Below are 21,880 nucleotides of genomic sequence, written 5' to 3'. Positions count from 1 at the left end.
TTTGGTTTCACATCTATACATTTTCTTTCAATTTAACTCTATAACTGTACTCTTTTTGGGTTGGTCACATTGCAACAATTTTTCCTCCACACCTTCAAGGTAAGTATTTTAAGGCATAAAGAATATACCCACGCATTTAGGTGTATACACACAAAATTTCAGGCCAACATGTCACACAAAGTACAACCAAATGAGATCGTTGCGTGCGTTTCGCATTTCCAACGAAGAAAATGTTACGGTCGTGGGCGTCTTTACATATAAAACAGAGCGCCTAAATGGCATGTAAGCATCATTTGTATGCTTCTGTACACACACCGCATGTGTGCCGCGTGCCAATTGCCAAAGTGCTTATACGCTGGGACGTGTACAATGCAGCCAGTAAGAGGGGTGGAAGACTAATGCATGTGTTCACGTGACGAGAGCGGCGCACAAGCGTGCAACAATTGTAAATCGCATCCCTTTAAACAATCCCCTTAGTGACAGCCATCCCTGTGTTACACACAGACACACACCACGAGGTATTTATGATGCTGATTTTGTGACGGAGACAACATGCAAAAATACCTGTGCGGAGCAGGCAGACTAAACTTGTAATTTAAAGCCTTTATAAAAAATAAACAAGTTCATATATAGACAAGCCAACATAAACAAGTTCCACTTCTGTCTGAGGTAACTACCCTCGTTGGGAATAAAATAAGCGTGTCCACCAACCACATGAAAGAAAACCAGAGTACAAGGTAACTACTAATTGCCACGCGCTTATCAAAGTCATGAACTTCGGCTGCACGTTCTTCTGGCGCCACAACGCAAGACAAAAACTAAGGTAAAAACTGAACTACAGCTGTCTCAACCAATTAGAGTAACTCTTGAAGCTTTAGATTTACACATTCGTCAAACCCCCATTGGTCAAAGTGTATCTGCACAAGTGAGGTCTGAGGCTCACGGCGTCCGAGTTGCTGGCCGCAAGCCAGAGGTAGAAATTTCACATTTCCATGGTGGAGGCCACGTCACATAAGACGACCCCACCACCGTCTACTTCTCACCCAAAGTGGATCTCATTTTATTGCTCAGAGGATCAATGGGATGCATCGACTCAAGCTATAATTTACAAACTTCAATTACGAATCAAGTGTTTGCGCCAAAACATATCGAGCAGGGCGCTACGAACCTGGCGAGCCGGGTTCGATTCCCACTCCCGGCCAACACCAGTGACTATTAATTATGTGAACCTAGTACTGGGCTTCCCCTCGATCGACTTGGCCTCAAATGAATACCTGGTGCGGTGTGTAAATACCACCAGTTAGGGGACAAAGGCGGCCAGGCGTGGTGCTGGTCACTCACCCCCTCGTGTGCCGTGTCGGCCTTCATAGATGCTTGCAAACAGCACTTGCCCCAACAGTCTGTTAAGGCTATACGGTGGATCTTTGTTTGTAGTTCAATATAGGGAGTACATGTCCATAATATAATAGCGTGAAAAAAATGTATTGAGCAATGCGCACAGACGTAGATGTCAACACTGTACATCAACTACAATTAAGCGACTTTCATAAGCTAATGTGACACTGGGAAAATAAATGTGCCAAGCACAGATTTGGCTCCGCCTTCTGAGAGCAGCACCAGCAACCCACGAGAGCACCGCAGCAGCAGCTTCCCCGTGCGCCTGCCCTCCCACTATCGCTTGGGAGAGGCGAGGGAGTGCCTCCCCCGCCCCCACGTTAGCCTCTTTGACCCGAAATGCTTTGTGTGGTCGTTCTGACCGTCGCCACTCGCTCTCGGGACTAAGCTTTCGCCCCGGAAAGCGAGCGAGCGAGCGCCCGACGAGAAACGGAAAGTAACGGGCAGAAGGACGAGTGTGGCGCAAAACACCCCCCCCCCGAGCCCCCCCCCCCAACCCCGCAGGTCTGACCATGAAGAAAACTGGCACCATGGTACTTTCCTTGGCACGGACGACAACTTCCAATCAGGTTTAAAGATCAACACAGTTGGCGTGAATGTATACAAGTATAATATTATTCTTCGCCCGAGTGCATTAAACAATGTGTAAGATTTAAATACGTAGGCTTTCGCGGCCAATATCATCCATAATACATGTTTTTTTGGGTTAGATCTGGCTGTCGCCTGATGAAGCTAGTTGTACTTACTGGCGAAACGTCGGACTCAGATTGTAAATGTTGTGGATTTGCTCTCCAACCCACCGGTGTGCTGTACTAGTAACGAATTGGCCACGTTCTGTTTACGTGACAAACCTAAAAAAATTGGCTGTGTCAGGTTGTCGCAGTTTAACGACACATTTATATATTTACATAGCATGTTACGTGTATAACATGCAACCCCACATATAAAAGTGGCAAATTTCAAGATTATTTCTTATACCACCCCGTTGGATTAATTGTTAAAGCAAGCCAATGTGTGCCAGTGTCAGGGATAGACAATTAAAAACTTTTACATTAATTAAATATGCTACAAAAAGACAATCCACTACGGAGGCTGGACTGCACTGAAAATGAGACCGAATATCTCCATGGACTGACTCTGCGTACATTTGTGTTCAAATGTTTTGAGTGTGTCAGCAGTGATCTTTGCCTAGGAAGCCGTAGCTATTATGCTGCCTATGAGACATAGCTTTAAATGACAGCCAGAAAAACCGAAACCTTGTAACATCACAAGTACATAATATCTACGGCTCAACACAGTATGAATGCAATTGATCTTTGCTTTGAACGTATGTGACTTCCTACAATACCTTTTTCCCATCTACTACGGAAGAGTATATTACAGTGAAACCAGTACTGCAATAAGCTGATTCTAATTTGTAACTTACCCAATGGTGATCATGTGCTTCCTGAACTTAAGCATGTTGTCATAATGCTACCACCCCGAGGAACATTATTCGTGGCTACCACTTTTAATAACCACTAATTTGATCCCAACAATTAAGAAAACATGAAAATAGGATGCAGGTTTCGAAGTTGTAAACAACATTCAAACGAGTGACAATACCAAGTGAAATACTACATGCTACAAGTGTGCATTTTACATTGGCAGAAAATGACATTGGCTATATATTAAAATCAGTGCAGGCAAAATCCTGGAAACGAGTATTGTTAACCCCAAGTTTCATCCAGTGCATCATTGTTCAGATAACCATCAAAATTTGGTCGCCTGAAGCCTCCTGTTGTTAGAGAGCAGGCAGCTTTTTCCGATCGTTTTGATTTGCTGACCCTCACCTTGGAGGTGAAAGCAGTCCTATAGGAGGAAGAGGATTAATTCTGCCAGGTTCCCCAAACAGACGCTATCCAAATTACTTTTTGAGAAAACCTGCCCCGAATATTAAATTATAAAGAAATTCATTTAAACTGTCAGATTCTGCTAACCCCAGCAGCACCATGCTCCACTCTCATTCACTGCTCACTTTCCCCCCCCCCCCCCCTTTGCAACACCCGCTAGGCCTTAACACAAGCTCGCGGACAGACAACGCTGCTGCCTTGTTCGCAGCAGCGCTCAGGGTACCGAACAGGCCTCAGCTGGCAAACACACGCCCCTGGCAGCCACTACCCAGATCCAGCTTTAACCAAACACAACTTTTTTTCTTTTACATTTTTTTAGGTTGTTGTTATTTTAATCAGATTGTTCCCCAGCTGCGGGTGTCAGGTGCAAGTCCTCGGGATATTTCTCAGCGGAAATCTGCAGGAGGCTCGATGCAGATTCGCAATAGTTGGTTTGCATCGACCGTGACGGATTTCCGTCCACGCTTTCTCAAATCCTGATTTTCTTGGTAACGCAGCACATTTTCTGGAATATTTCAGACAACCGTAGGCACGTCAATTCTAAGATATGCTTGCAGAAACACTCTTAACTAAATAAAAGTTAACGAGGGTTTACTACAGTGGACTTTTTTTTGCAGTTCAATCATCACCTGCTGTTTCTGCCTACTTTATCCAATTTAGCAGTGGCAAATAATATGCAATTGGCATTCTTTTCAAGGCTAAGGGATTTTTTTAGCCCAATTATTTTTACAGTCTTAGTACAAACATTTCAAACCATCTGCTGGCCTTCTTCCCAAAACTCCCTCACACACCTGCTTAACAGTAACTCCTTTTTCACACAAAGCTAACACTTGGTTTACAGAAAAGCCAGTTTGTGTATTCCTAGTTCATATCTCAATGACATGTTATGTCCATACGCTACCGAGCATCACTACACACACTACCATGTACACGGCAACCTGAGAAATTCATCACTGCGCTTTCCAAGCTATTATTACTACAAACAAAAAAAAGTCTGCAACTCCCACGAGGACCACCCTGCTGACCTAAACGTTACATCCTCGGATTTTGCGTTGGGGTGAATTTTCAGATGCATTTTCTTCACCTGAAACTGAGATATTACGTTGTGGACCTAACGCCTGGCTTGTGAAAACATCTGGTTTACACGTTCCTTTGTTCTCTAGCAAAACAGCTGGGAGAATATAATTTAAAAAATGGCAAGCAACCCCCTTGCTGCTCCCACTGATGCACACCACACACTTGACAGACATCTCTGCAAAGATAACCGTTGCAAACAAGACAAAACAAAGCTATTCAAACAAACTACCCCACCCCCGCCCACCCCGAAACTATCCTGTGAAAACAACCGTGATGCCAAGAGGAAATTGAAACTACACTACTGCTTTACCGTTTAAAACAACCATTGCTTTTAATATGCATTATTTGGGCACCCCATTAGTATAACACTGCCATATTGACGTAGTAGTTGCTGCTGCGGATGAAGAAATTTACACCATTACTATTATTGTACCAGTTTTATGGCACTTTCAAACGGATTACTGGCATTAATTGGATAAACCTAGTTCTGGAAATACTTTAGCTAACCCAAGAGTCCAGCTACACACGTGTGCACAGTTACACTCACGTGGGTTTTGGGAGGCCAAAAGGAAAAGCCCGAGTCGTCGGTCCGCTACCCCAACTTTCTCCAGCTGCACCGCAGCCAACCCTCTCACACATGGCCGGCAAGCTGCACGGCAGGTGTGCGCGAAGTCAGCTCGCAAGAAGGGGTGAGGAGGATAGAACAGAGGTCGGACGGGGAAGTGACTGGCGCACACACACACACCGAGGCACAGGGGACCCAGTGATGGACTTGCCTCTACTCGCCCTGCGGGATCAGCATGGATTTGAATGAAAGGGGCTTGGCAGCCTCGGGGTCAGACGCGCTTCGGAGCAAAAATGTTTAAAAAAAACAGCCGTTGGTTGAAACCTGCACAGTAGTCGTGTCTCCACTTTGGCCACATTCAGAAAACATTAACCCACGAGCTAATACGATTCACACGAGGGGGAGGGATTTTTTTTAAATAAACAAATGACGTTTTTAGAAGGGGAGAAAGGTTAAGGATACGATGAGATTTGCGCTTCATTCGAGACCGGAAAAATGGTTTGGCTGTGAAATTATAAACTTAGAACAAGTAAAACAAAGAAAGTAGGGACTTCATGGCAATATGAATACAATAATTCACACAGCCATAAATAAGCAGACAATGTCTCTTTCATATTATTGGTTCTTTCGGTAAAGTGACGTAGAAGGGAAATAATAAAATAATTAAAAATAAAACATAATTAAATTCTCACGACGTTAAGGCCACAACGCAAGCAGCAGTCCTCAGCTGTCTTTCCGACAGCTCTGTTCTTCACCTGAGGACGGCTGTTTGCGTTGTGGCCGAAACGTCGTGAGAATTCTATTATTTTTTTATTTTTATTTCCCTTCTACGTGACTTTACCGAAAGGACCGAGAATATGAATCCCTGCAGTCACGAAAGCTTTAAATCGAAATGCCTCTTTCATCCATCCATCTCTCCCCATTAAAAAAAATTAACAACCCATCAGCCGCACAGCCTTCTGGCAATGGATAATTTCAGCAACATTCATTCAAGCTAAGCAAACTGGAGGGGTTCAAGTGTCCCCATCAGCGGTCAGACTTGCTTGAAGCAATGGCACCGAACTGCCGATCTTACAGGCAAAGACATTACTTACGATACGCGTCCGAGTTCAACGCAAAATGCCACAATGCTAACTCGACGCTCATGATAATTTTGAAATTGTATAGGAAAGGATGAGGCCACCAATTATGTGTGCACATCTATTGTATTCGTTTTAACGTCAAGCTGAATTTTCGGTGCTTGAAACCATTCTCATAATATCTGGCTCGAATTGTAAATTCCATCATTCAATAAATTAAATCAGATTAACAATAATGGTATCTCATATATCCAGTACCTATACATACTCTATTGTTAAATTGCTTAACTGACAATCAAAAGGTCACCAAAGTCCAATCCCGGTTGTGGATTTACATCGCCTGTCACCCCCCCCCCCCCCCTCTAGGGTTGATAACACGAGCAATACTCCGAGAAGTGAACATCTGTCATCCTATAGGAAGACTCTCTCTAAGGGAACTTTGAATTTCCACAGCTGGTTGAGAGTCACCAATGAAGGAAAGCAATGTCCCAAATGCTCATTTCAGATGAGTAATTTTCACATTTGACTTGAATATCAAAAACGTGTTTTTCTGCAAAGGTATTTACCCCACCCTCCCCCACTTTCACAAACACTTAGGACAATTTACATTTTGTGAATTAACTATTGTATAAAAGCTAGTTGCTTTCATTCATAATGGGAACACTGGTTATATTGAAGGTAATTTACTACTACAAATCTTTAAATGTGCAAAATTTATTTAACAAAACTAACAGAGCTGTAGCTGTGTGATTAAGGAGAGCTTTGCTTGAATGTGACATTACCGTTCAGAATGTAATTTTATGTAATACACCATGATGAACCGGAATAGTTTAAGGAATAATTTAAGTGATGTTTTGGAAATGTTATCAAGTTTTCAGTGTTCGAAATCAGAAAAATGGTATTTGAGAGGCAGTGATACCCAATTCTGTCTTTCCTCCCCTCTCATTTTAAAAACCAATTATGCAAAACTCTTGTAGTGAAAGCGATTAAAATAAACATACCTGACACCATAAATAATGCACATCAACTCTTCAGCTAAGGCAGGAAAGTTGTATTAAATATTAAGGGGGCTTTTTCAGGCTTATTATATGCATGGCAAATCACAAAACAGACAAATAACAAAAAATGTGTTATTAATAAAGTTGACTTGTAAAGTGCAATTGAATAGTAATACAGCATTATACATTTGTACATTATTTATAGCAACAAACGGAAAGGTCTAATAATTGTGATGACACCCTGTAAATATCGCTGCCATTATATAATCGGAAAATAACGTTTGTGCCATTTTGTGGTGCTTAGCTAACGCCGTGTGACAAAAGACAAATGATTAAGGTGGAATAAAAAATAACGTTGTTTTGGCTAAACATGTACCTCTACGAATAAAACACGCGGAGGATAAAATAACCTTGGCTTATGTTGATTAAAAACAACTAGCTTTGTTGCCTGTCCAAGGACGGGTGTATATTGCAGTAAATCTGAAATTTTCAATAGAAAAATTGTTCAGCTCATGATTATTGAGGGGGAGGTTGCCTGCGTGTGGAGTGACGTCACTTGCTAACGGTTATTGGGGAGGGGTGCGGCATGTGGAGTGCGCGACCTTCTTGTACGGTATGAATATTAATAAAGGGGGGGCCCTCTTCTGCAGTGACGTCACGCACGGATGTAGCACTGTGCTGCCGCACTGTGCTGCGTAGCTTTATTTTCTACCGTCACTTCCTGTAAAGAAACGTCATATTTTAAGCGACTTTGCGTAATCATTTATATTCGGCTCTACCTTCCTCTGCGTTCGTGTAAAAATCCACCCACTCATGAATATTAATGAGGGGGGTGGGCCTCATGTGGAGTGACGTCACAGAATCCTCGGGAAGGATCTGGATGCTAACCACGTGACCAACCCTAGCCCCCACTTGGCCCCTTTGTATACTAATGTTGAAGTGCAACTCGCATCCCCTGGGATAGCTTCTCCTGTGTGAATATTCTGCGTGGAAATATGAATCCATTACAATACAAATGTTTAAGTCATAATTTGCATTCCTCGTCTATTTCCAATACTTTCTATTTTTAAGGCGATCATCATCTCCGTACCTATTCTAGCTACGAGCTTGCAAATTCTCTCACCTCGCTATAACACACCAAATAATCTTCTCATGTGCTCTTTTTACATACCTTTCAATAATCCACCCATTAGCACGGTTGGCTATGTATGGTGCGCGAAAGAAGTTCAATATACACACATACGCGATGTTGTCGTGTTTTACCCCGATTTAGAGGTTTGTTAATTTCCTTGGCGATTTTTAAAATTCATATTTGTGCTCAGGGATGTTGGAATGAGAGCTGAAAAAGCAGGGATCGAACCGTTCTATTGCACTCGGCCACCGCACCTTTAGGCCACCCATCTGCTCGTAAATCATCCACTGGCGCAAACAAGCTAATTCGAGCAACATTCAGGCCGGCTACAACATATATTCTTTCATTATTTATTCATAGTTACTACTTTCTGTATATTGAACCCGAGGCTACGATTTTGATATATATGGAAAGGCGTGTATTTTTACAAGCATCGGTTCTATATTGGGAAAGCAACAGGACGCCTTGTGCGGCAAAGAAAAGAATATAAAATGCATTGCGACTCGGCCACTTCTGCATAACGTAGGGGTGGCGGAAAAGCAGAGGGGCTGTATTTTGATGCCGTGTTTGGCCCCTTGAGTGCAGTGAAGGGACAATGATAGGCATGGAATAAAAATGGAAAAGATTGCATTCACTCTCTTGGAACCAGATTCTCAATTCAAAATTTGCAAGCAGGGTTCAGTAAGTTGTATATTTTGAACTGCGAGCACAACTAAAAAAGGGGTAGTTTTGATTTGTTTTTTTTCCCCCCCAAATTTTACCAATATGCTACAAAGTTGTACTGCAGGGCATTATTGGTGTTTAGTTTTCAACCAAAATCATTCATCCTAACCATTACAATATTGTTTCTAACTTTATGCATACACTGGAAATTACCTGCTTATATAGGTCTTCTAGAGTACCATGTTAACCTATTGCTATTGGAGCAAGTCCTGCTAACAAATACATATTCAGGTTGATATGACCAAGCTGATGCCAGTGCCACAGAGGACTCCCTTGTCTGTGTGGTGATCGACCAGATCACACCAGGTAATTGCTTTAGGCAGCCAACCTAGACAAAGACCTGCCAAAGGACCGGATACACATGGCCAGTAATGCACATGTGGTCGTCAACTGGATTTGGGTCATGAGGATTTTAGGGCAGTGTGAGTACTACTACCAGGCCATGGTCGGGGGACTGGATACAGAGAGAAGGGCACAGTGCAAATCACCGTATGTAGGACTGCTGTGGTGCAGCGATCACAGGCTCACTCTCTTGTAACCTCTCATTACACAGCATGCTACTTGTGCTTCAAACAAATCCGCAAGGACGGTGGTAAGAGTTGTGTCTTACATGTACAGCAAGGAGAGTACCCAGGGCAATTACAAAAAAAGATTAAAGTAAAGATGGATTGAATAAGGTTGGCTAAGTGCCAAGTTTAAGTAGGCTCATATGCTTGGGCCAATAATATTAAAAGTACCATGAGCCATTACAATGTTTTTTTTAAAACAAGTACTTTTTATTTCTCAAGAATGCTGCCAATTTAGCCAGTGAACCTGGCCAATTCTTCACTTACACAAATTGTTTCTGTGAAATAATTGTGATGGATAAATGAAGGCAAGGTGATTGTTAAATTCAGTTAAATTGTCTTGTGTCATAGAGAATTAAGGGTCACTTACTTCTAAAGAGTTTTTGTTTGTTAAAATTGAGGTATTATTCTGTTTAGGAAATATATGCAGTCATTTTAGAGAAGACACCTTGACCATGAAGAACACCAGCACAGTTAAAAAAAAATCTTTGAACCATCCATCATTATCCTAAAAGAAAATTCATACAACTGAATGTTTAAAATCTAAATTGCAGGTTTGCTTTATATGAATATTTAACAATCTGTGAATAGGTTAACCTGCTTTATACAATACACACATTTGTAATGCCACATATTTACGTGTTTAGAAAAAAGCACAACATAAACAAGAAAAATGATGCATCTTACCTTTAAACAAAATAATGCAAAAATGTCACAATCTTTGCGTGATGACCAGAATTAACTTGTTTTCCAAAAGACAAGCTGGGCTATGTGACAAGTGTGTGTGCGTGCTTCAAAGCCGAGGAATCACATGTAGGTAATGGTACATGCAGCATGTGACAATACCCACTCATTAAACTGGAGTTGAGAAACGCTGAAGGCATGCCGTCGTGAGAGCCCATTCCTCTGTCGCCCATGTGGTCATTGTATTGAGGGCTGTGGTTATATCCCTGTAAACAACAAGATCCCATCACACGTCCATCAGTACACATCATCAAAGCATCGCACTGGCAACAAATAAACTTGTTTTTTTATCATTATTAGCTACGGGGTGCACTCCAAATCCCAAAATGCATTGTTCAACAGAAAACAAGATGGATTGTTAAATATAAAACAATGTCCAGGTATAGTTTAACACAGACTTTCACGGCCAATATCATCTATAATACAGGTGTTTTGGTTTAGAGCACATACTTACGTGATCTAACCCATAAAAACCTGTATTATGAATGTGCAGGTATGTATAACATTGGCTTTAACGTCTTAAAAAACACATGCAGTGCTTTAGACATTTATGCAAAGGTCTAGTTGTACAGTTGCAACTTCACAAAAACTGCAAAGCACAACAAACTCTACAGTCTATGGAAACAGCACCAACATGGTTATGGAAAGATTAAACAGACGTTGATAAAGACAAGAAACAAGCACATCATTGAATAGCTGACAAAGTTGGTTCGACAATGCAACTGCAGCGTAACAGGGATGTGGAGAATTGGAATGTGGCAAAGTCTAAGCTGAGAATCCTGATCTTAAAAGCCACCTCCAGCCTCAACAGCATGACAAATGATTTCGGCAGTAAATTGAATTGAAACAATAATCATTTTAAAATAAATCACAACAATTGCAGTGAAATGCAGAAAAAAGGAAATTGGGTCACACCCAGGGGCCACAATTAACTTTGCGTTCACCTGCTCAACAACCTAAATTGCATTTTGTGCAGTCCCAGGATCAGGTGTGGCCTTCTGAAAAAAATCTTGCGGCTTGAAAAATAATGTTTCAGTCTCAACCAAATACACACCGGACCATCGCAAAATCTGGTCTGGATCCATAGGCACTGACACATTCTGTTAACTGTGGCCTTTTAATCTCCGCATTGCTTCGCGACACATGTTGCGTGCGTATGCGTGTTCGGCACAGCGGGGAGTGCAACCCACTGGGCCTGCCAGTCATTCTACCCTGACGACCCATAATAAATGGGTCCGTGTTGTCACCTCCCATCTTAAAGTGCACCTAGCTTGGCACAAACACCACGGTGGTGGCATCACCGTTTAGCAGTGAATCAAACCACTTGCGGTGTTTGTTGTGTGTCCGTGTGTGCAATGCATTTTCTGCCAAGTTGTATGCATAGTGGGCTGAACCTGTTTGTTTATCCCGAGTGGGTTATACTTGGCTGCACTGTCACAATCAGCCAATTGTACAAGGGACTGGTTTAATACACATGCATATGATTAGTATTTTGAAATGGCAATACCACTTATTTGCACTTAAATCAATTACATTGTTTGTATGTAAATGCTGCTCTATTCACCGTGACAGTTTGAAAATTATAATCTAGCAAATTTTGCGCGTGCTTCTTATATGTAGCATATGTCTAAATGTAAGGTTTCCATACATTTGTTTTGCATCATGTGCCACCTTGAAATCAGACGGACGAGCAACGCTTGGTACGATGGTAATTAACATAACTGCACAGGTGTCTAAAATCGTTTACGTTGGAATACCAGGCCAAAAAAGGTCATACTACCCCTTGTCTGCAGAGACGTCCTTCTGCTCCGCTCCCCCATTTCGCTATACCGATAAACTAAAAGAAAGTAGCTCACCAGGATAGTAAACCAGTCGATAAGAAGACAGATGGGACACAACACAGCAAGCCGCGAGCATGGCTAAATGCACACGCAATGGACCAATAACAATTCTGCTTCATCATCACTAAACAAATGATCCTGAGCTTATTAGCATTATATACCTTAAATGAATTAACACATAAATCACTACTTTGCAAATATGGGCTTTGAGGCATTATTTCCACAACAAACGATTGTGTGGTCAATGAAATACACATTGATTGACCTCATCTATACTTATTAAGCTTATGTAAAAATAAATCCTCATACATATGAAGCTCAGCCATAAAATCGAATTTTCTGTGATGTGTTGCAACTTTTACAAATAATTTGTAAACAATCCTTACCATGCACAATAATAGGAATAATTATAACATTTGTATTTTTAATAGCTATACAAATATAAATTAAATCAGCTGTCAGGCATATTTAACTAGGATTTATTTAAATGCCACTTACAAGACATCACATTTTATGTAGCTTGAAGGCTTACATTACTGCACTTATTTCCAAAACTACATCTAAAAACATGGCTGCAATTACTTTTATAAGATATGGAAACATATGGTTATAAAATTGAGTACATGCCCCACACCATGATAATGAACAGATGTTCATTTAAATTAAAGCAGTAACACAGATATTCAGTCTTACACACTCATCTTATTCAAAACGGCTTGTAAGCGAAAACTTCAACGGCACTGTAATTTAACTCAAAATAAATGTCCTTCAATCGACAAGTTAAACATTCCGTAAAATATCCACTTCCCAGAATGGATAATTGCATGGTAAACGTGAGGATTGCTTAAGATGTATATATGCTTATACATAAAGATAATAATAACAGCGTACATGCAAACAAATAATATCACAGCACGTAGATATTGCCAGACAACACAACATAATGCTGTAAATAAGTGTACCTCAGGAAATTATTACAGGCGGATCAGGATTAAAATAATGAAATAAGGAGAAAAACAGCAGGATGAAATGCTTTTGGAAAACTGAATTTGATAACGAACATCTGCATTCTGTGCCTGAATAAATATTTACAATCAGAGTTTATTCCTACAACATTCGGATACGAAAAACGGATAGACAGCTGAAAAGTATATCACGAAGCGTGGAGATACACGGATGCGTGGAATTACACCAAAGACAGGAAGAGGTACACAGACGAAGATGAGAGTAGACATGCAAATGAGAGACTTGACATTGACTGTTAAGGAATATCGGTGGTTTCGGGAAGGACAAATCGCTAGAAGGGATGGTCGAGACTAACGACAGTGTGGCAGCCAAAGAAGGTGACACCTACAGAGGGCGATAAGATATTAAAAGTCACGGCCATGTTTAAGTTCATGAACTGTACAAACTCTGAATTTTATTTCAACTCTAAGACCGTTTCTAGTATTGACTGACATTATAAATCCACAATTACAGGTTTTCATAGTACCCCTAAGCACTCTCATGTTGATAAATTTCTATCTTAATCTATTTTCCCCATTTGTATTCTTTGTATGTGGCTTTTAACTACCTCAAAAAACATGCTTGTGCAACCACTAAAAAGGACTGTTTATTCATCACTGTAGACGATAACGGGCAAATTGATGTAAGTAAAAAAAATAGGAATGTCAAACTTTGCTTTATGGCTGTTGACATAGCCGGTGTATAAGTCCTTGTATGGAGCAATCAAGCCAATAGAGGTGCCCAAGTGTTTGCGTGCCACACGTATGCTGTTGACCCAAGCAGGGAAAGCCTTATCCTCATGTTTGACGTGTACTTGCCCCGCTTTTCATGCAGCGACAAAGGTAGCGTGAGCGCTTGGCTGGGTCCAAAGTTCCCCTCTTGGCAACTCATCGCTTTGCGTGCCCTTTAGTGGCATATCTCAAAGTGTGCCCCGAGATGCTTGCTGCTTTGGGCCACATGCATGCATGCATGCATATATGGTTTGCGCAAGTTCTTTTTGTTAGATCACGCGAAAGGTAAGGTCCACCGTGTGATTGTATCGATGATGTTAAATCGACCTTAAATGTGTAAGATTTTTTTTATGCACCATCGACAGCACGACACATTTGTATGGCGAAATGTTATTGTGCCGTACGTGCACATTCTCATTGACATAAACGGTAGCACTGGCGAGACTAATATGGCTGTAGCTCATGCTGGCCTCAACTACCCACCACTTGGTACTCTGTACTAACCACAATAGTGTTCACTAAACAGCACTTTCTCCAACAATCTTCAGACTAAATGTACAATCATATGTTAATATCAGCCGTGGTATATCCTCTGCTGGATGAAAGCTATGTCATTGCCATCTCTGACAGTCTTAGTGCCTTAATCCATATTAACTGCAGGCTGCTGCACAAGACGTTTACTAGAAACTCAAAAGTTGCTAAGCTTAAATTATTCATATTATATCGAAGCACGAGAGTTGACCACTGATACTAAAAGCACCAGTTGGTTTTCTATTTTTAAGTAGAAGTGTGGAAAGCTATTTCTTTTCATATTAAAGATGTATGGAATGTGCCCATTTCCTGAAGAGCCGTCTTAAAAAAACGTTCCTGCCTAAAATATTAGAATCAGAATATGTATTTATACCGCAGAAATCTAATGAGCTATAAAGCCCTTTTTCACAGATGTCCAAATATACAAAACCAGGCCCATTATCCTTCACACAAAGCATACGAATGTTTTTCTGAAGGTGCAAAAAAATAATGGGTGTTATTTCATAAAAGCATAGTTAATAGTGCATGGTCTGCTCGGCTCAACACGAGATAGACATTTCATTACTCTGAAGAGTGCATTTAAATTAATCCCAAAGTTCAAGTGCGCAACTGTGTTGAATTTGCCATGACGTCACAAAGGTAGTGAAGCTGCTACGTGAAGCCGGCAAATGAGGCAGGGAACGTGCCACGTGGAATCGGGCAACACCATGCCTTTGTCAAAACGTTCGCACATGCTCGGTTACTGCAATCGTCTCTGCTACGCAGCTGTTAAGTAAAGGCAAGCTTTGAACACGTAGGCTTTTACGACCTATATTATCCATAAAGGTTTTTTGGGTTGCATCGTGTAAAAATATAAATGTCATTAAACCCGCCACCACCCAACACAGCCAGTTAGTAAGGTTTGTCAAAAACAAAACATGCCAATTCGTTCCTAGTTCAGCACACCAGTGTGTTGGAGAGTAAACTCACAACATTTACAATTACAGTATGACGTTTCGCGGGTGATTACAACCACCATCAGGCAATAGTCAGAATTATTATAAGGCAACATTGCAACCTAAGAATTTGCGCAGACCCATGATAGAAAATCCCTCGACTCGCTCTTTTCCATTCCACTGACACAAAGTGACAGCCTCACGTGGGACATGGCAATGCAAGACACAAACATCGTGGTGGCACACCATATGATATACAGGAGCCAGGATTTGGGAGCTAAAGTGTGCATTTCTTACTCTTTGGTTCTTTCGATCTGCTTAAATTCTGTTCATACATTTGTGGTGATATTTTTTAAGAAAATATGCATTACTTTTTAATTATGCATTACTTTTAAATCTCACGTTCCTTAACTGTTCTGGATGCTTACTTTACATCAATTCATCATATCTGTTCATTCTTGAACGAACGCTAATGATATACAAGATCTAGTAATACCTTTCTTTTTGGAGACCAGAAATAAAACAGGTGTAAATGGTGCAAATAAAACAAACCATAGTACCTATTTTTTAAATCACCATCAAAGGATTTGTTCATAAAGAAGCATCTGTTGTTTGGTTAATGTGCACAATATAACAACACTCAGCCCATGTGCTGGGGTGTGCTGTAACCACTGACCCTGGCAGAGTCGTAGGAAGGGCTTGTCTGGCTGCCTGCAGCCCACGACCCTGGAGCTGTTCTCTCATCCATACCTGCAAAAGACAACCGCAAGAGAAGACAATACATTAGATTCACGAGAATAATATTTCCCTTCGACTGTCAAGAGTGTATGTAGTTGGCATCATCTCAACCACACAAGATGTAGATGTATAACATTAACCACTTTATAGTTGGGATTATAAAAACAATTATGCATTTTTACTCAACAATGTCTTCGAAAAAGTTCATAGAACTATCCACAGATTAATTTTTCCAATTGTCCATTCCTGTTTTCATTTCCAAATGTATCAACAGTTATTTTTATAGTCACGTGATAAGTTGATTCCGGGAATGCACGAGAACGTGAAAATATTGAATCACATTCAAGAACGTCCATAGACGATGATGAATAAGATACCTTGAATGACTGTTGAACTAACCATTTTACTACAACCACTAGATGGTGCTCCCTTACGCTGCAAAGAGACAAAAGCAACAGGTCTAAAAATACTAACTTTACAACCTCAGAATATGGGAAGGCTAAATAAGGTGTCATCAAATGTCCTAACTTTTAGTGATAAAGGTTGTTGGTATTTTAAAAATACTTGGCGGAGTTTTTGCGATCAAAGAAATGATCGCGTTGTCTGAATACACAACTATTTCTGTCTCCTCACATAAACAATATTTAACCTAGGATTGTAAAGTGTGATAATCATTTCTGCCATTTGTCAATTCACTGCTGTTTCAAGGCTTCCCCACACCCTGTCACTCATAAGAGTCAGTGTGGGTTTGAAAGAGGAAGCCCAGTAGCAGCAGTTAAGCTATCACTCAACTTATGTTAGCCATGGCCAGGAATATAACTTTGGTCACTGGATTCATAAGGAAGTTGCTATCCATTGCAACACCACTCCCTTCCTTTGAAGGCATTGAACACTGAAATAATGATTGAGTACACTAAAATAACTGCATGAGACAATGGTAACGGAAAATATTTGTGCAATTGAAAACAAATCGGGTGGTTAAATTTAAAAGGCAGGCAGAATTTGTATTTGTGGAACTTCTTCGAGTAAACATATTTTTTCATAAACAGTAGTTATGGAAATGGTTGTAATACTTGACAAATCAAAGAATAGTTAACTTGGCTAAGCCACAATTACGTTATACAAGTATACTCATTGAAAAACACTAATGATTTACATTATTTTAGCAGTGTCAATGTTCTTAAATAAATGTTGACGTCTCCTACTTTTGCCTTTGTAATGAAAGCATTTAATTGGGAAGGCAAATGTTTAAATGCAGTTAACAAAATAATGCACCTTCCATGCAGCGTACGTGCTTATAAGCACTTGCGTAACTAACATTTCTGACATGTGCAGAATCTATTTGAAACAGTCAAAATGATGACTTAAAGCTTTAGTGACTACAGGAAATCGAAACGTCGTAGTTTTTTGTTATTTTTTGTTATTTTCCTTGAACCTATCTATGCGACTTTACCGAAAGGCCAAAGAAGTCAAAATTATGTTAATATTGGTTTACACTTCGATGCGCTGACGACACCATGGCATTGAAATCAATGGAGGAAAATAATTATACTAACAATTCAAGAAAGCCTGACTGCTGATGAGATGCTGTATGTCTAAACCTGTCCAGTTTGCTTGTACTGAATCAATTATGCTAAAATGATGCACTCTATAACAAAAACACTGCGCCAACGGGCTGTGTAAGATACTTTTATAAATTATTTTGTGGTAGGGCATGTATATAAAATAGACGAATCGTCTGCTTGTCTGTTTTTGACATTCATTCTCCATAACAGCTCTGAATATTTCGTGTTATGTAAGATGTAATACAGTAATGCAAACAGTTTAGGATGATCGTGAACTTGTCAGTATTTCAAGGTCATCCAATTCTAACCTTTATTGTTTTTTCAATGACACGTCACGCATGATAGCTGTCTGGTAAAGGATGTACGACACTTGTCTGCTTTCTGGGTTGTTGTTGTTGTTGTTTTTTTAAAAGAGTTTAATCAAATACAGAACCAGCTTAGATATATTGACTCTTGCAAAAAATATGGAAAATTACCGATAGTAAATGATGTTAAATGTGGTTAATTTAGTTTATGGCTGTCAAGGACTTGAGACCACACTGACCACAATAATATAGTCATCTGAATAGATTATTTTTTATTTTACCAGGTTAGGCCCACCGAGCTATATAGCTCTTTTTCATAAGCGCCCTGACCACAAATGATGGCTCAAGAAAGCAGGCTTATCACGTGGAGGGAAAAACTGGAGGACGTAAAGAAAAATCCACGTGACCACGGGTAGACATGCAAACTCCAAATATACAGGCTACAGAATCGGGATCGAACCCACGACATCCTGCACATCAGGCAAGGTAGTTATCATCTCGCCACTGTGGCGGCCACAATGACATCTACAGGATCAGTATGCAAACAGCTCATTTAGAAATACAATCATCGCTACAAATCCAGTTCCCTGCAGTTTCTCGTAAGTGGTTGCTATATCCTCCATGGTGGACGCAGTTGGTTCAGCAGCTTAGCTAGGCTTGACAGCTCAGGGCACCTATGGCTTCATATATATTATCCCGGTTCTCTGGATAGTGTACTCTATATCTTCTTCTTGGTTCTTTCGGTAAAGTCACGCAGAAGGAAGATAATAAAATAATAAAAATAAAACATAATAAAATAATACAATTCTCACGACGTTTCGGCCACAACGTGTACTCTATAGTTTTGTTTTTCACCATATGTTATTTAAATATCAATAAGATAAACTTGTTTAAAAAAATATTGCCAATATCAGACAGCCAGAATGACAATTTGGCCAATTTCAAGTGGCAAAGATCACAATTGAAATCCACTGGCACCATCTTGGCAAGAATTCAGACAATAAAAGTCTCTGCTCCATTCATCCTGGCCAGGCATTGGAATTGGCAAGGACCATGCCCTTTACCAATCTAGAAAGACCAATGCTATGATAATTACTTTTAAATGATGATTCTGGAAATATCAGCGGGCATAGGGATATAAGGGTCAATAGTAGCATTAGGATTTATACCACCCACCCATTATCAACAAGAATGGCCATTAAAACATATTTAAATTAGGTTTTGTACCTGGGAAAAAACTTGCTTTGAGTCAATGTCATCATCCACAAGATTATGTTTTATTCCTTATACTCTTGTCTGAACATCCGTGAAGCCCTGCACCCCTTTAAGAGTCTATATATGGCAAATCCCACAAACAAATATATCCTTGGCCATTTATACAAGTGTGTTAGTGTGCCTGGTAAAAAAAACAATGCCAGTGGACAAAATTCTAAATGGACGGGTTAGTATCCTACCTAGGACACCCTGCAGGTGTGTTTCTCATACAGGATTCAACTCTGCAAGGATTACCATCACCGTACCACCACACCTGGGCTGTTGATAACGTATGGTAACTAGAGATGTAAAATGACAACCGATTTCAAATAGCCGATAATAAATCAACAGCAAAAGGTGTTGTGCAAAATCAGTCAACTGAAAACCACTCGTGACTGTCATAGCAGGGGGGGGGGGGTACTCGGTGGGTGGGGTGACCGTTTAATGAGTCACGCGCGCATGGCGGTAAAGAGTGGCGAGAGCCTCCCCAGCAAATCCATAGCCGCTTCTCCTGCAGCCTGAGCTGTGTGTGCGCCCTCCCAGTGGCCAAAACAAGCCTTGCTCGCTCGTCCGGTGGTCCAAGCTCTGCTGCTGCAGCGTACGCGGCAGGCTTCACAAAAACAATAGATGAAGTACAACAAAGGCTGAGGCAGCAGGCTTGATGTTTGTTTTGCAGGACGTGTTTATACACTCACAGCACAGTTTGAGATGGCCAAAGCAATCATCCCTCCAAGCTGATGGTACAGACTCGGTTCCCACCCCAATGGGTTCTGTTTGGCCTTCCTTCCCCAGTCGGCCTCCATAGCACGTACACCCCCCCCCCCACCTGCCAGCTAAAGCATATTTTAAGCATTTAAAGGAGAAAAAAAACCTTCATCTAAGCACACCGTTTCCATGGAAACCTACATGATCTCAGATCTCCTACTAAAGGCCAACGACTTCATTTTTGGGGGAAGAAAAAGCAATTCTCAGGCAGCCAATATAACTCCTGGTCATAAACATTATTTGTAACCCCTAAAACCTAGCCACCATCAAAGAATATTCAAAGCTCAACATCTGCAATTTATAAGCCACCAATGACGTAGGGTTTCCCATCTGCCCCCATATCACCCCACTCTTGGATCCACTGTCAAATCGCAACATCTCACAACCCGACCAGAAGAGAAAGATCAACAAAGGAAACCACTGCTGTGGTATTAACTGCAATAGAAAGATAATAATGATCCATTTCTATCAGCACCGAGTTATCAAGATACTTGCCACAGAGCCAGTATTCCCAGATTCGACGGTTCAGCTCCTCCCAACAACTGATAATTTCTACAGCGAGTTGTCTAAGCATGCCATCTGCTGCAAAGTAGATGTTTATAAATTTCGATTTAAAGCTTTCGTGACTGCAGGGATTCATCTTCTTGGTTCTTTCGGTAAAGTCACGTAGAAGGGAAGTAATAAAATAATAAAAATAAAACATAATAAAATAATTGTCACGACGTTTCGGCCACAACGCAAGCAGCCGTCCTCAGGTGAAGACCAGGTCTGTCGGGGAGACAGCATCTGACGCTGTCTCCCCGACAGACCTGGTCGGCTGCTTGCGTTGTGGCCGAAACGTCGTGAGAATTGTTTTATTATGTTTTATTTTTATTATTTTATTACTTCCCTTCTACGTGACTTTACCGAAAGAACCAAGAAGATAGATGTATATAGTCGAATCATGATTCACTAATTTAGGCTATTTTCCGATTCCATGCTGTCAATATAAAGCACTGCGTGTTTGTGTATATAGTGCCAACAGTTTAGAGTGGGGAACGGAGGTGATGCATCTGTCGGTCAACCGAGTGAACCCCCTCAACGCCTGGGTCGGTCCCGTGACCTCCTTGCAAGTGAATATTCGACAATGCCAATGGGCCTTAGTGTACCTAGCCTGACACAAGCGCTGTGATGTCACTGTCATTTAGTGGCGAAAGGCGATTGTTGTATGTCAAGTGTATTTAATGAAACACTTAACTAAAGAAAAACGGTACAGCAATAGAAACCCCGTGGTAAACCTAATTGGCCATGGTTAGAAATACAAGAATTAAGTGGCCAGTTTAGAGCTGTAATTCTCTTTTGCTAATCTCTGGAAATAGAAAAGTAATATTAAAGGGGGGGGGGGCATATGATACTTGTATTAAGATACTTAGGCTATAGTTTGCATTTATATAACATCACGAGAATGTTTAATTCACAGCAGTAATGGGATCAGCTCAGCAGCACAAATTTAGTTCAAAAAGCAAATGAATAAGTAGCCGTGGTTGCTGACCCTTGATTTGTTCAGCATTGAGGACCAAACAAGCATTGGAAGTCGCAGGGGAAATGAAGTAATTTTCTGACGCAACAGGGATGTGGCATTTGCATCGTCTCCGCATGCAGACATTCACACTTGGATATCACTTTACTGGACACAAACCAACGGGCACACACAAAATAGTGAATGGAAGACAACTGCATCGATCTATTTCTCTTCGTTACATGTTACTGATGTGCCGATTGTATACATTTTAAGCTTGTGACCACATTCTGGTTCAGTGGTGCTTTCCTTTTTATTTCACGTCTCCGCTTTGCCAACGTGTTGTGCTGATTGTATCAACATGTTTTAAGACTGACAGAGGTGTCGATACATGACGGTAAATCTTTATCTCTGTTTTATAATTGGAATGGAAAAAATGGCAATCATGATGATACATTTTAAGTCGTAACAATTTGACATTACACTCCTTCTATAAGCTTCACTTTTCACTATTGTTATTGTGCAAAAATGCATTTTGTTC

The 21,880-nt window shown here is 40.7% G+C and overlaps 1 protein-coding gene across 9 annotated transcripts in view; it reads right to left on the bottom strand.

The window, feature by feature from the left end:
* Nucleotides 1-21,880, bottom strand: part of LOC144722068 (transcription factor 12-like) — a 176,185-nt gene that overhangs the window by 119,011 nt on the left and 35,294 nt on the right. For all 9 annotated transcript variants that reach the window (XM_078600174.1, XM_078600172.1, XM_078600168.1 and 6 more), the window contains exons 3-4: nt 15,891-15,964; nt 10,278-10,377 (exon numbers count right to left, since the gene is read on the bottom strand). In XM_078600174.1, coding sequence (XP_078456300.1) covers nt 10,278-10,377; nt 15,891-15,964 — 174 coding nt within the window. The remainder of the gene's footprint in view (nt 1-10,277; nt 10,378-15,890; nt 15,965-21,880) is intronic.

The sequence above is a fragment of the Lampetra planeri genome, chromosome 13 (genome assembly GCF_965212315.1).
Source record: "Lampetra planeri chromosome 13, kcLamPlan1.2.h2, whole genome shotgun sequence".
NCBI lineage: Eukaryota > Metazoa > Chordata > Hyperoartia > Petromyzontiformes > Petromyzontidae > Lampetra > Lampetra planeri.
This window is presented reverse-complemented; position numbering and strand designations above follow the sequence as displayed.